The sequence below is a fragment of the Salmo salar genome, chromosome ssa09, assembly GCF_905237065.1.
Source record: "Salmo salar chromosome ssa09, Ssal_v3.1, whole genome shotgun sequence".
In the NCBI taxonomy this organism is placed as follows: domain Eukaryota; kingdom Metazoa; phylum Chordata; class Actinopteri; order Salmoniformes; family Salmonidae; genus Salmo; species Salmo salar.
Window position 1 is genome coordinate 160,839,348 of NC_059450.1, and position 13,466 is coordinate 160,852,813.

Consider the following 13,466-nt stretch of genomic DNA (forward strand, 5'->3'; position numbering starts at 1 on the left):
GAATTGACTGAATTGAACCAGAATTGATCACAACCCTGCACTGACATATAATATTAAGTGATATTTGTTTAGGGGATTATTTTTATTGTTCTTTAAATTACTGTATCCAATTCAATTACTAAATAAATAAATACATGAATGAATGACTCAGTCAATCAATCAAGCAATCAATCAATCAATCAATCAATCAATAATACAGCTGTGCCGTTACATACTGAAGATACATACCAGGTTTAAACTGTCTGATTTCCTGTTCTTCAGTGTATTTGCTGTCTGCTGGTAGCAGTTGTTTCCATTGAAATATTTAAAGAAAACGAATTAACTTAATTTGACGTTGATTCTCTTGCCTTGTAATCTAAAGATATTTTATTGATTTTTGAGTTTCACAACTCCTCTGTATGTTGTAATCAGCTGATCACCTTTAAAACTGAATCAATGAGATGGCACTTTAAGCACAATGGGTTTAGGGATTAGAGAAAATGTTTACTGACAGTAACTTTATGGTTTGTGATCACATACAGTAGCAGTCAAAAGTTTGGACACACCTATTCATTCCAGGATTTTTTATTTTTACTATTTTCTAGCCTGGAGGTGTGTTGGGTCATTGTCCTGTTGAAAAATAAATGATAGTCCCACTAAACGCACACCAGATGAGAGGGCATATCGCTGCAGAATGCTGTGGTAGCCATGCTGGTTAAGTGTGCCTTGAATTCTAAATAAATCACTGACAGTGTCACCAGCAAAGCACCCCCAAACCATCACACCTTCTCCTCTATGCTTCACTGTGGGAACCCAGTTGCAGAGGTCATCCGTTCACCTACTCTGCGTCTCACAAAGACACGGCGGTTGGAACCAAAACTTCCAAAATGTATTTGGGCTGCAATTTCTGAGGCTGGTAACTCTACTGAATTTATACTCTCCAGCAGAGGTAACTCTGGGTCTTCCTTTCCTGTGGCGGTGCTCATGAGAGCCAGTTTCATCATAGCGCTTGATAGTTTTTGCGACTGCACTTGAAGAAACCTTTGCTTATTTGAGCTGTTCTTGCCATAATATGGAATTGGTCTTTTACCAAATAGGGCTATGTTCTGTATACCACCCCTACCTTGTAGGTAGGGGTGGTAGCAGGTATATATATATATAAAGAGTAGCAGGGATAACAGCATGGTTCTCTACAGCAGCAGGTATCACCAGCATGGTTCTCTACTGAAGCAGGTATCACCATCATTGTTCTCTACAGTAGCAGCTATCACCAGTAGCAGGTATCACCAGTAGCAAGTATCACCAGTAGCAGGTACCACCAGTAGCAGGTACCACCAGTAGCAGGTATCACCAGTAGCAGGTATCACCAGTAGCAGGAATCACCAGTAGCAGGTATCACCAGTAGCAGGTATCACCAGCATGGTTCTCTACAGTAGCAGGTATCCCCAGTAGCAGGAATCACCAGCATGGTTCTCTACAGTAGCAGGTATCACCAGTAGCAGGTACCACCAGTAGCAGGTATCACCAGTAGCAGGTACCACCAGCATGGTTCTCTACAGTAGCAGGTATCACCAGTAGCAGGTACCACCAGTAGCAGGTACCACCAGTAGCAGGCATCACCAGCATGGTTCTCTACAGTAGCAGGTATCACCAGTAGCAGGTACCACCAGTAGCAGGTATCACCAGTAGCAGGTACCACCAGTAGCAGGTATCACCAGTAGCAGGTACCACCAGTAGCAGGTATCACCAGTAGCAGGTATCACCAGTAGCAGGTATCACCAGCATGGTTCTCTACAGTAGCAGGTATCACCAGTAGCAGGTATCACCAGTAGCAGGTATCACCAGCATGGTTCTCTACTGAAGCAGGTATCACCATCATTGTTCTCTACAGTAGCAGGTATCATCATCATTGTTCTCTACAGTAGCAGGTATCACCAGTAGCAGGTATCACCAGTAGCAGGTATCACCAGTAGCAGGTATCACCATCATGGTTCTCTACTGAAGCAGGTATCACCATCATTGTTCTCTACAGTAGCAGGTATCATCATCATTGTTCTCTACAGTAGCAGGTATCACCAGTAGCAGGTATCACCAGTAGCAGGTACCACCAGTAGCAGGTATCACCAGTAGCAGGTATCACCAGTAGCAGGTATCACCATCATGGTTCTCTACTGAAGCAGGTATCACCAGTAGCAGGTATCACCAGTAGCAGGTACCACCAGCATGGTTCTCTACTGAAGCAGGTATCACCAGTAGCAGGTATCACCAGCATGGTTCTCTACTGAAGCAGGTACCACCAGTAGCAGGTACCACCAGTAGCAGGAATCACCAGCATGGTTCTCTACTGAAGCAGGTACCACCAGTAGCAGGTATCACCAGTAGCAGGTATCACCAGTAGCAGGTACCACCAGTAGCAGGTATCACCAGTAGCAGGTATCACCAGTAGCAGGTATCACCAGCATGGTTCTCTACTGAAGCAGGTATCACCAGTAGCAGGTATCACCAGTAGCAGGTATCACCAGTAGCAGGTATCACCAGCATGGTTCTCTACTGAAGCAGGTATCACCAGCATGGTTCTCTACTGAAGCAGGTATCACCAGTAGCAGGTATCACCAGTAGCAGGAATCACCAGCATGGTTCTCTACTGAAGCAGGTACCACCAGTAGCAGGTATCACCAGTAGCAGGTATCACCAGTAGCAGGTACCACCAGTAGCAGGTATCACCAGTAGCAGGTATCACCAGTAGCAGGTATCACCAGCATGGTTCTCTACTGAAGCAGGTATCACCAGTAGCAGGTATCACCAGTAGCAGGTATCACCAGTAGCAGGTATCACCAGCATGGTTCTCTACTGAAGCAGGTATCACCAGCATGGTTCTCTACTGAAGCAGGTATCACCAGTAGCAGGTATCACCAGTAGCAGGTACCACCAGTAGCAGGTATCACCAGTAGCAGGTATCACCAGTAGCAGGTATCACCAGTAGCAGGTATCACCAGTAGCAGGTATCACCAGTAGCAGGTATCACCAGCATGGTTCTCTACTGAAGCAGGTATCACCAGCATGGTTCTCTACTGAAGCAGGTATCACCAGTAGCAGGTATCACCAGTAGCAGGTACCACCAGTAGCAGGTATCACCAGTAGCAGGTGCTGAAGTTTAGAGGGTCTACACCAGAAGTTAATGGTTATAGGAGGAAGGTATATAGTGTGTGCAATTAAGCTTGGAATGTGTTGAGTGCAGGGAAGTGATTACATGTGGCAGGCATGGATAAGGGGAGAGAGGCATGTATTAGTGATAGAGGGGGGTTGAGGTCAGGTCACCTTAACCTCTCTAGGCTAGGGGGCGGTATTTTCACGTCCGGATGAAAAGCGTGCCCAAAGTAAACTGCCTGCTACTCAGGCCTAGAAGCTAGGATATGCATATTATTAGTAGATTTCGATATAAAACACTCTGAAGGTTCTAAAACTGTTTGAATGATGTCTGTGAGTATAACAGAACTTATTTGACAGGCGAAACCCCGAGGACAAACCATCCAGGAAAAAAAATATTTGAGGTCACTCTCTTTTCAATGTGTTTTCTATGGGGATCTAGATTTCTAAGGCACTTGCTTGCAGTTCCTATCACGTCCACTGGATGTCAACAGTCTTTAGAAATTGGTTGATGTTTTTCCTTTGAGAAATGAAGAAGTAGGGCAGTTCAAAACGAGGGTCGAGTGAAGTGTACTGTTTGTTAGAGGCGCACGACCTGAAAGCTGGCTCCACTTTGTTTTCGTCCTGTATTGAACATAGTTTGTCCCGTCTTAAATTGTATCGATTATTTACGTAAAAAAATACCTAAAGTTGTATTAGGAAAGTTGTTTGAAATGTTTGGACAAAGATTACAGGTAACTTATTATATATTTTGTAGTCATGTTGCGCGAGTTGGAACCAGTGTTTTTCTGGATCAAACGCACCAAATAAATGGACATTTTGGATATATAACGACAGAATTAATCAAACAAAAGGTCCATTTGTGATGTTTATGGGACATATTGGAGTGCCAACAGAAGAAGGTCGTCAAAGGTAAGGCATGAATTATATCGTTATTTCTGAGTTTTGTGTCGCGCCTGGCGGGATTAAATATGATTGTCTGTGTTTGTTTGAGGGGGCGCTGTCCTCAGATAATCGCATGGTTTGCTTTCGCCGTAAAGCCTTTTTGAAATCTGACACGGTGGCTGGATTAACAACAAGTAAAGCTTTAATTTGGTGTATTGCACTTGTGATTGTATGAAAGTTAAATATTTCTAATAATTTAATTTGAATTTGGCACTCTGCCATTTCACCGGATGTTGTCAAATCGATCCCGTTAACGGGATTTGATCCCAAAGAAGTTTTTAAGGGAGAAATAAAAGTTTATGGCCCGTATCACTAGTGTCCTGCCTAGCAGTAAAGAACGATGTTTGTACAGATGGGTAGGAGGATACTGAGCCTCGGAGGAACGGTTAAATATCAGTGCTTGTGTGAAAATGTTTTTGTCTAATGCAGCTGTATTGACCTTCTGTGAAGAATAAACTTCGTTAAGCTTTTATAATGTCCGTTGAGTTTTTACTCTGAGAGTTAGAACCTAACAACTGACTTGCCTAGTTAAATAAAGGTTAAATAAAGGTTAAATAAAGGTTAAATAATAAATATTTATATACAACTCCACCACCACCTAATACAACCCTACTATATTACCTGAAAGGCCACTGATGACGGACAGCAGGAGAAGCGGTTTCCATGGCGACCCCATACTTGTACATGTGGGTCCCCCCCTTCAGTAGTGTTGTTAGGTCTTACTCCTCATTAAAGCTGTACCTGGGAAACAAACACATCAACATTCAACTAGTTGTTGTCAGCAAGTTTAAAGCTATGTCTAGGACGTCAACAACAACTCATCTCTCAATGGACAAGCTCATATTGGTTGAATTTCCCAACAAGAAAAAACAACTCACAGCATCCCTCTCTCTCTCCATCCTCTGTCTCTGTCTTTCCATCCCTCTCTCTCTCCATCCTCTATCTCTGTCTTTCCATCCCTCTCTCTCTCTATCCTCTCTCTCTCACAACAAAGACTTGCATCACAATAGACATTGATATTCAACCCTCCTGCTCTATGGATCAACCCTCCTGCTCTATGGATCAACCCTCCTGCTCTATGGATCAATCCTCCTGCTCTATGGATCAACCCTCCTGCTCTATGGATCAACCCTCCTGCTCTATGGATCAACACTCCTGCTCTATGGATCAACCCTCCTGCTCTATGGATCATAACTAAGACTCTCATCACTATAGATCATTGATAGTTAGCCCTCCTGCATTTTGGATCACAACACAATGCTGTATAGTAGTGCGGCAGGTAGCCTAGTGGTTAGAGCATTGGACCAGTAACCAGCAGGTAGCCTAGTGGTTAGAGCATTGGACCAGTAACCAGCAGGTAGCCTAGTGGTTAGAGCATTGGACCAGTAACCAGCAGGTAGCCTAGTGGTTAGAGCATTGGGCCAGTAACCAGCAGGTAGCCTAGTGGTTAGAGCATTGGACCAGTAACCAGCAGGTAGCCTAGTGGTTAGAGCATTGGGCCAGTAACCAGCAGGTAGCCTAGTGGTTAGAGCATTGGGCCAGTAAACGAAATGTTGCTAGATCGAATCCCCGAGCTAACAAGGTAAAAATCTGTTGTTCTGCCCCTGAACAAGACATTTAACCCACTGTTCCTAGACTGTCATTGTACATAAGAATTTGTTCGTAACTGACTTGCCTAGTTAAATAAAGGTTAAATAGCAGGTATTTAACTTGCCTAGTTAAATAAAGGTTACTAAAATAAAAAACAACAAAGACTTAATTCACTATAGATCCTTAATATTCTGCACTATGGATCATAACAAATACATTTATTTAAATGTTTAATTTAACCTTTATTTAACTAGGCAAGTCAGTTAAGAACAGATTCTTATTTACAATGACGGCCTACACCGGTCAATCCCGGACAACGCTGGGCCAATTGTGTGCCGCCCTATGGGACTCCCAGTCACGGTCGGTTGATTTGTATTTATTATGGATCCCCATGCCAAGGCAGCAGCTACTCTTCCTGAGGTTTATTATGGATCCCCATGCCAAGGCAGCAGCTACTCTTCCTGGGGTTTATTATGGATCCCCATGCCAAGGCAGCAGCTACTCTTCCTGAGGTTTATTATGGATCCCCATGCCAAGGCAGCAGCTACTCTTCCTGGGGTTTATTATGGATCCCCATGCCAAGGCAGCAGCTACTCTTCCTAGGGTTTATTATGGATTCTCATGCCAAAGCAGCAGCTACTCTTCCTGGGGTGTATTATGGATCCCCATACCAAAGCAGCAGCTACTCTTCCTGGGGTTTATTATGGATCCCCATGCCAAAGCAGCAGCTACTCTTCCTGGGGTTTATTATGGATCCCCATGCCAAAGCAGCAGCTACTCTTCCTGGGGTTTATTATGGATCCCCATGCCAAAGCAGCAGCTACTCTTCCTGGGGTTTATTATGGATCCCCATGCCAAAGCAGCAGCTACTCTTCCTGGGGTTTATTATGGATCCCCATTAGTTCCTGTCAAGGCAGCAGCTACTCTTCCTGGGGTTTATTATGGATCCCCATGCCAAGGCAGCAGCTACTCTTCCTGAGGTTTATTATGGATCCTCATGCCAAAGCAGCAGCTACTCTTCCTGGGGTTTATTATGGATCCCCATGCCAAAGCAGCAGCTACTCTTCCTGGGGTTTATTATGGATCCCCATGCCAAAGCAGCAGCTACTCTTCCTGGGGTTCATTATGGATCCCCATGCCAAAGCAGCAGCTACTCTTCCTGGGGTTTATTATGGATCCCCATTAGTTCCTGTCAAGGCAGCAGCTACTCTTCCTGGGGTTTATTATGGATCCCCATGCCAAAGCAGCAGACACTCTTTCTGGGGTCCAGCAAAATTAAGGCAGTTTATACAATTTTAAAAACATTACAATACATTCAGACTGTGTCCCCTCAGGCCCTACTCCACCACTACCACATATATACAGTACTACTATCTACAGTACAAAATCCATGTGTACGTGTGTGTATAGTGCGTATGCTATCGTGTGTGTGTATATGCGCCTATGTTTGTGTTGCTTCACAGTCCCCGCTGTTCCATAATGTGTTTTTTATATCTGTATTTAAATCTAATTTTTAAATCTAATTTTACTGCTTGCATGAGTTACTTGATGTGGAATAGAGTTCCATGTAGTCATGGCTCTATGTAGTACTGTGCGCCTCACATAGTCTGTTCTGGACTTGGTGACTGTGAAGAGACTTCTTGTGGCATGTCTTGTGGGGTATGCATGGGTGTCCGAGCTGTGCGCCAGTAGTTCAAACAGACAGCTGCATTCAACATGTCAATACCTCTCATAAATACAAGCAGTGATGAAGTCAATCTCTCCTCCAATTTGAGCCAGGAGAGATTGACATTCCAAGTATTCATATTTGCTCTCTGTGTACATCCAAAGGCCAACCGTGCTGCCCTGTTCTGAACCAATTTCAATTTTACTAAGTCCTTTTTTCTGGCACCTGACCACACGACTGAACAGTAGTCCAGGTGCGACAAAACTAGGGCCTGTAGGACCTGCCTTGTTGACAGTGCTGTCAAGAAGGTCGAGCATTAATACAACCTGGATTCAAGTCAGGGTGTCTGTAGTAACGCTTCTAGCACTTAGATACAGTGCCTTAGACCTCTGCGCCACTCGGGAGCGCTGTGCCCTTATGGATCACAACAAAGACTTGCATCACTATACAGCATTGATATTCATCCCAGAGATTCCCATAGATTGGAAAGATGCCGCAGTCATCCCCCTCTTCAAAGGGGGAGACACTCCAGACCCAAACTGCTACAGACCTATATCTATTCTACCCTGCCTTTCTAAGGTCTTCGAAAGCCAAGTTAACAAACAGATTACCGACCTTTTCGAATCCCACTGTAACTTCTCCGCTATGCAATCTGGTTTCAGAGCTGGTCATGGGTGCACCTCAGCCATGCTCAAGGTCCTAAACGATATCATAACCGCCATCGATAAGAGACATTACTGTGCAGCCGTATTCATCGACCTGGCCAAGGCTTTCGACTGTCAATCACAACATTCTTATTGGCAGACTCAACAGCCTTGGTTTCTCAAATGATTGCCTCGCCTGGTTCACCAACTACTTCTCTGACAGAGTTCAGTGTGTCAAATCGGAGGGCCTGTTGTCCGGACATCTGGCAGTCTCTATGGGGGTGCCACAGGGTTCAATTCTCGAGCCGACTCTCTTCTCTGTATACATCAATGATGTTGCTCTTGCTGCTGGTGATTCTCTGATCCACCTCTACGCAGACGACACCATTCTGTATACCTCTGGCCCTTCTTTGAACTCTGTGTTAACTAACCTGAGCTTCAATGCCATACAACTCTCCTTCCGTGGCCTCCAACTGCTCTTAAATGCTAGTAAAACTAAATGCATGCTATTCAATCGATCACTGCCCGCACCTGCCCGCCCGCCCAGCATCACTACTCTGGACGTTTCTGACTTAGAATATATGGACAACTACAAATACCTAGGTGTCTGGTTAGACTGTATACTCTCCTTCCAGACTCACATTAAACATCTCCAATCCAAAATTAAATCTAGAATCGGCTTCCTATTTCGCAACAAAGCATCTTTCACTCATGCTGCCAAACAGAGAAGCTCTCAGATCACTGCACCTGTACATATCTCATCTGTAAATAGCCAATCCAATCTACCTCATTCCCATACTGTATTTATTTATCTTACTCCTTTCCCTCCCAGTATCTCTACTTGCACATTAATCTTCTGCACATCTAGCATTCCAGTGTTTAATTGCTATATTGTAATTACCTCGCCACCACGGCCTATTTATTGCCTTACCTCTCTTATCCTACCTCATTTGCACATGCTGTATATAGATTTTTTTACTGTATTATTGATTGTATGTTTGTTTATTCCATGTGTAACTCTGTTTGTGTCGAACTGGTTTTCTTTATCTTGGCCAGGTCGCAGTTGCAAATGGGAACTTGTTCTCAACTAGCCTACCTGGTTAAATAAAGGTGAAATAAAAAGATAAAAATCCCTCCAGCACTATGGATCATAAAAAAGACTTGCAGCAGACCTAAAGGTTCTTACTGCTTCAGAATCCATTTACTGACTTACTGTGCCGACCAGCAGTGAAATGTCAAAACTACAGTGTTAAGCAACAGATTGGGCTGTGATGAGATGTGTTTTAGGGGTGAGTGTGTTTTTGTTTGTCTAGACACAGAACTAGCTTCATTGAAAAAGACCAAGGGTGCATTAGAAAGTGTTCCCTATTCCCTATGGGTCCTAGTCAAAAGTAGTGCACTATAAACAGAATAGGGTACCATTTGGGATGCACATTTCACCTTCAAGTTGTCTGCTGTGTGGAGATCAGAAGAAGTAAACTGCAGTCAGATCAACTGATATACAGGGTATTTAGTCATGGAGACAATCTCTCACTGTCTGTTTTTAATCATATCCTAAAACTTCTTAACCTTAACCCTAACCCTAACCCATGGAAATATAATCTCTCCCTGTCTGTGTTTGTCTGGTGTTTTCTGTAATGACCTTAGTAATCACTGTTTTACAGCCTGTGTTCATAATGGCTGCTCAGTGAAACGACCTGTCCTGATTTGTCGCTGAAAAACTTTAATGAGCAAGCCTTCCTTCGTGAACTGGCCTCTGTAAAATGGTAGAGAATCAGCTTGATCCCCTCTGTCGAAAAAGCTTGGACCTTCGTTTTTGATATTTTCAGTGATATTGTTAACAAACACGCCCCCATAAAGAAAATGAGAATAAAAACAGGTTCAGCCCCTGGTTCAAACGTGATATTGCAGAGTTGCTCCACCTCAAGAATTACATTTGGCGAAAGGCTTGGCACACGCATACTCAGGCTGACTGGCTCTCGTTCAGGTAACTGAGAAATAAGTGCACTCAGGCTATCGAGAAGGCCAAAGTTAGCTACTTTAAGGAGCAGTTCTCTCTCTGTGGGTCTAACCCCAAGAAGTTCTGGAAAACGGTTAAAGACCTGGAGAATAAACCCTCCTCCTCACAGCTGCCGATGTCTCTTAATGTTGATGATGTGGTTGTTAATGACAAGAAGCTCATGGCTGAGCTCTTTAATCACCACTTCATTAAGTCAGGATTCCTATTTGACTCAGCCATGCCTCCTTGCCCGTCCAACATTTTCTCATCTCCCACCCCTTCTCATGTGACTATCCCAGATGATTCTCCCTGTTTTCTACTGCCCCGCTACAAAGTTTCTCCCTGCAGGCAGTCACTGAGTCTGAGGTGCTCCTTAAACTTGACCTCAAAAAAAAATATCTGGGTCAGATGGTTTAGACCCTTTATTCTTTAAGATTGCTGCCCCTATCATCACAGTGCCATCCATTTTGTCACCAAAGCCCCATATACTACCCACCACTGCGACCTGTATGCTCTCGTTGGCTGGCCCTCGCTTCATATTTGTTGCCAAACCCACTGGCTCCAGGTCATCTATAAGTCTTTGCTAGGTAAAGCCCCACCTTATCTCAGCTCACTGGTCACCATAGCAGCACCCACCCATAGCACGCGCTCCAGCAGGTATATCTCACTGGTCACCCCCAAAGCCAATTCCTCATTTGGTCGTCTTTCCTTCCAGTTCTCTGCTGCCAATGACTGGAACGAATTGCAAAAATCACTGAAGCTGGAGACTCATATCTCCCTCACTAACTTTAAGAACCAGCTGTCAGAGCAGCTCACAGATCACTGCACCTGTACATAGCCCATCTGTAAACAGCCCATCCATCTACCTCATCCCCATACTATTATTCATTTTATAAATTGTTTTTTGCTCATTTGCACCCCAGTATCTCAACTTGCACATTCATATTCTGCACATCTATCAATACAGTGTTTAATTGCTATATTGTAATTATTTCCCCACAATGGCCTATTTATTGCCTTACCTCCCTCATCTTACCTCATTTGCACACACTGTATATAGACGTTTTCTATTTTCTATATTATATATATATATTTCTATTGTGTTATTGACTGTATGTTTGTTTATTCCATGTGTAACTCGCACTGCTTTGCTTTATCTTGGCCAGGTCGCAGTTGTAAATGAGAACTTGGTCTCAACTAGCCTACCTGGTTAAATAAAGATGAAATATATATATTTTTTAATTATCGCCAAGCCTATGTCCAACCTTTTTAACCCGTCTCTCCTTTCTGGGGAGGTTCCCATTGCTTGGAAGGCAGCCATGGTTCATCCTTTATTTAAAGGGAGAGATCAAGCTGATGCTCTTATAGGCCTATTTCTAATTTGCCCTGTTTATCAAAAGTGTTGGAAAAACTTGTCAATAATCAACTGACTGGCTTTCTTGATGTCTATAGTATTCTCCCGGGTATGCAATCTGGTTTCTACTCAGGTTATGGATGTGTCACTGCAACCTTAAAAGGTCCTCAATGATGTCACCATTGCCCTTGATTCTAAGCAATGTTGTGCTGCTATTTGTATTGACTTGGCCAAAGCTTATTATACGGTAGACCGTTCCATTGTTGTGGGCTGGCTAAGGAGTATTGGTGTCTCTGAGGGGTCTTTGGCCTGGTTTGCTAACTACCTCTCTCAAAGAGTGCAGTGAGTAACGTCAGAAAATCTGCTGTCTCAGCCACTGCCTGTCACCAAGGGAATACCCCAATGCTCGATCCTAGGCCCCACGCTCTTCTCAATTTACATCAACAACATAGATCAGGCAGTAGGAAGCTCTCTCATCCATTTATATGCACATGATACAGCATTATACTCAGCTAGCCCCTCCCCGGAATTTGTGTTAAAAGCTCTACAACAAACTTTATTAGTGTCCGACAAGCTCTCTCTGTGGTCATGTGGTTTGGTAAGAAGAAAGCCCCTCTTCCCACAGGTGTTATTACTACCGCTGAGGGTTTAGAGCTTGAGGTAGTCACCTCATACAAGTACTTGGGAGTCTGGCTAGATGGTGCACTGTCCTTCTCTCAGCACATATCAAAGCTGCAGGCTAAAGTTAAATCTAGACTTGGTTTCCTCTATCGCAATTGCTCCTCTTTCACCCCAGCTGCCAAACTAACCCTGATTCAGATGACCATCCTACCCATGCTAGATTACGGAGACATCATTTATAGATCGGCAGGTAAGGTTGCTCTCGAGCGGCTAGATGTTCTTTACCATTCAGCCATCAGATGTGCCACCAATGCTCCTTATAGGACACATCACTGCACTCTATACTCCTCTGTAAACTGGTCATCTCTGTATACCCATCGCAAGACCCACTGGTTGATGCTTATTTATAAAACCCTCTTAGGCCTCAATCCCCCCTATCTGAGATATCTACTGCAGCCCTCCTCCACATACAACACCCATTCTGCCAGTCACATTCTGTTAAAGGTCCCCAAAGCACACATATCCCTGGGTACCTCCTCTTTTCAGTTCGCTGCAGCTAGCGATTGGAACGAGCTGAAACAAACACTCAAAATTGACAGTTTTATCTCAATCTCTTCATTCAAAGACTCAATCATGGACATTTACGGACAGAGGTGGGGCCTGCTTTGTGTGATGTATTGTTGTCTCTACCTTCTTGACCTTTGTGCTGTTGTCTGTGCCCAATAATGTTTGTACCATTTCTTGTGTTTCTACCATGTTGTTGTTATGTTGTGTTGCTACCATACAGTGTTGTCATGTGTTGCTGCCTTGCTATGTTGTTGTCTTAGGTCTCTCTTTGTGTAGTGTTGTCTCTCTTGTTGTGATGTGTGTTTTGTCCTATATTTATATTGTTTTTATGTTTAATCCCAGGCCCCTGTCCCGGCAGGAGGCCTTTTACCTTTTAGTAGGCCGTCATTGTAACTAAGAATGTGTTCTTAACTGACTTGCCTAGTTAAATTACGGTTAAATAAAATAAACAAAAATAAAAAAATCTATCCTCTCCAAAAACATCTTAATTCCATTAGATAATGGAAACAATAGAACAGAACAAAACTAAACTAAACAAGGATATTTAAAACCATCTTCCCAACAAGACATTTCAGGCACATAGAGAATGGCAGAACCTCCTTCTAACCACTACACGCTCAACAACTCTGCAAAACACTATAGTTTATTATGCTCTCCACAGGTGAGAGGCTTCCTAGTGTTGACTGTGAGGAGAGTAGCATTGCATCATGAACATCTCCTCCAGGCTTCCTAGTGTTGACTGTTTGTCAGGAGGAGAGACTGTAGAGAGTCTCTGGTGTATATTAAGCCATGTGGGCCAGGGCCTTCAGTCAGCCAGTCTGTCTGAGGTTCATCTCACTTCACTGGTCAACATCATCCAGGCCTCTGCTTCTGCTCTGCCAGACCTGTCAGACCCTGACTCAGCTGGCTGGTGTGTGTGTGTGTGTGTGTGTGTGTGTGTGTGTGTGTGTGTGT

The 13,466-nt window shown here is 43.8% G+C and overlaps 1 protein-coding gene across 1 annotated transcript in view; it reads right to left on the reverse strand.

Annotated features, from left to right (window-relative positions):
* LOC106613405 (contactin-5) overlaps positions 1-13,466 on the reverse strand; it is a 507,858-nt gene that overhangs the window by 305,561 nt on the left and 188,831 nt on the right. The window contains exon 2 of the mRNA XM_045724946.1: positions 4,693-4,812. Within this exon, the coding sequence (XP_045580902.1) occupies positions 4,693-4,747 (55 nt within the window). The 5' untranslated portion in view covers positions 4,748-4,812. The remainder of the gene's footprint in view (positions 1-4,692; positions 4,813-13,466) is intronic.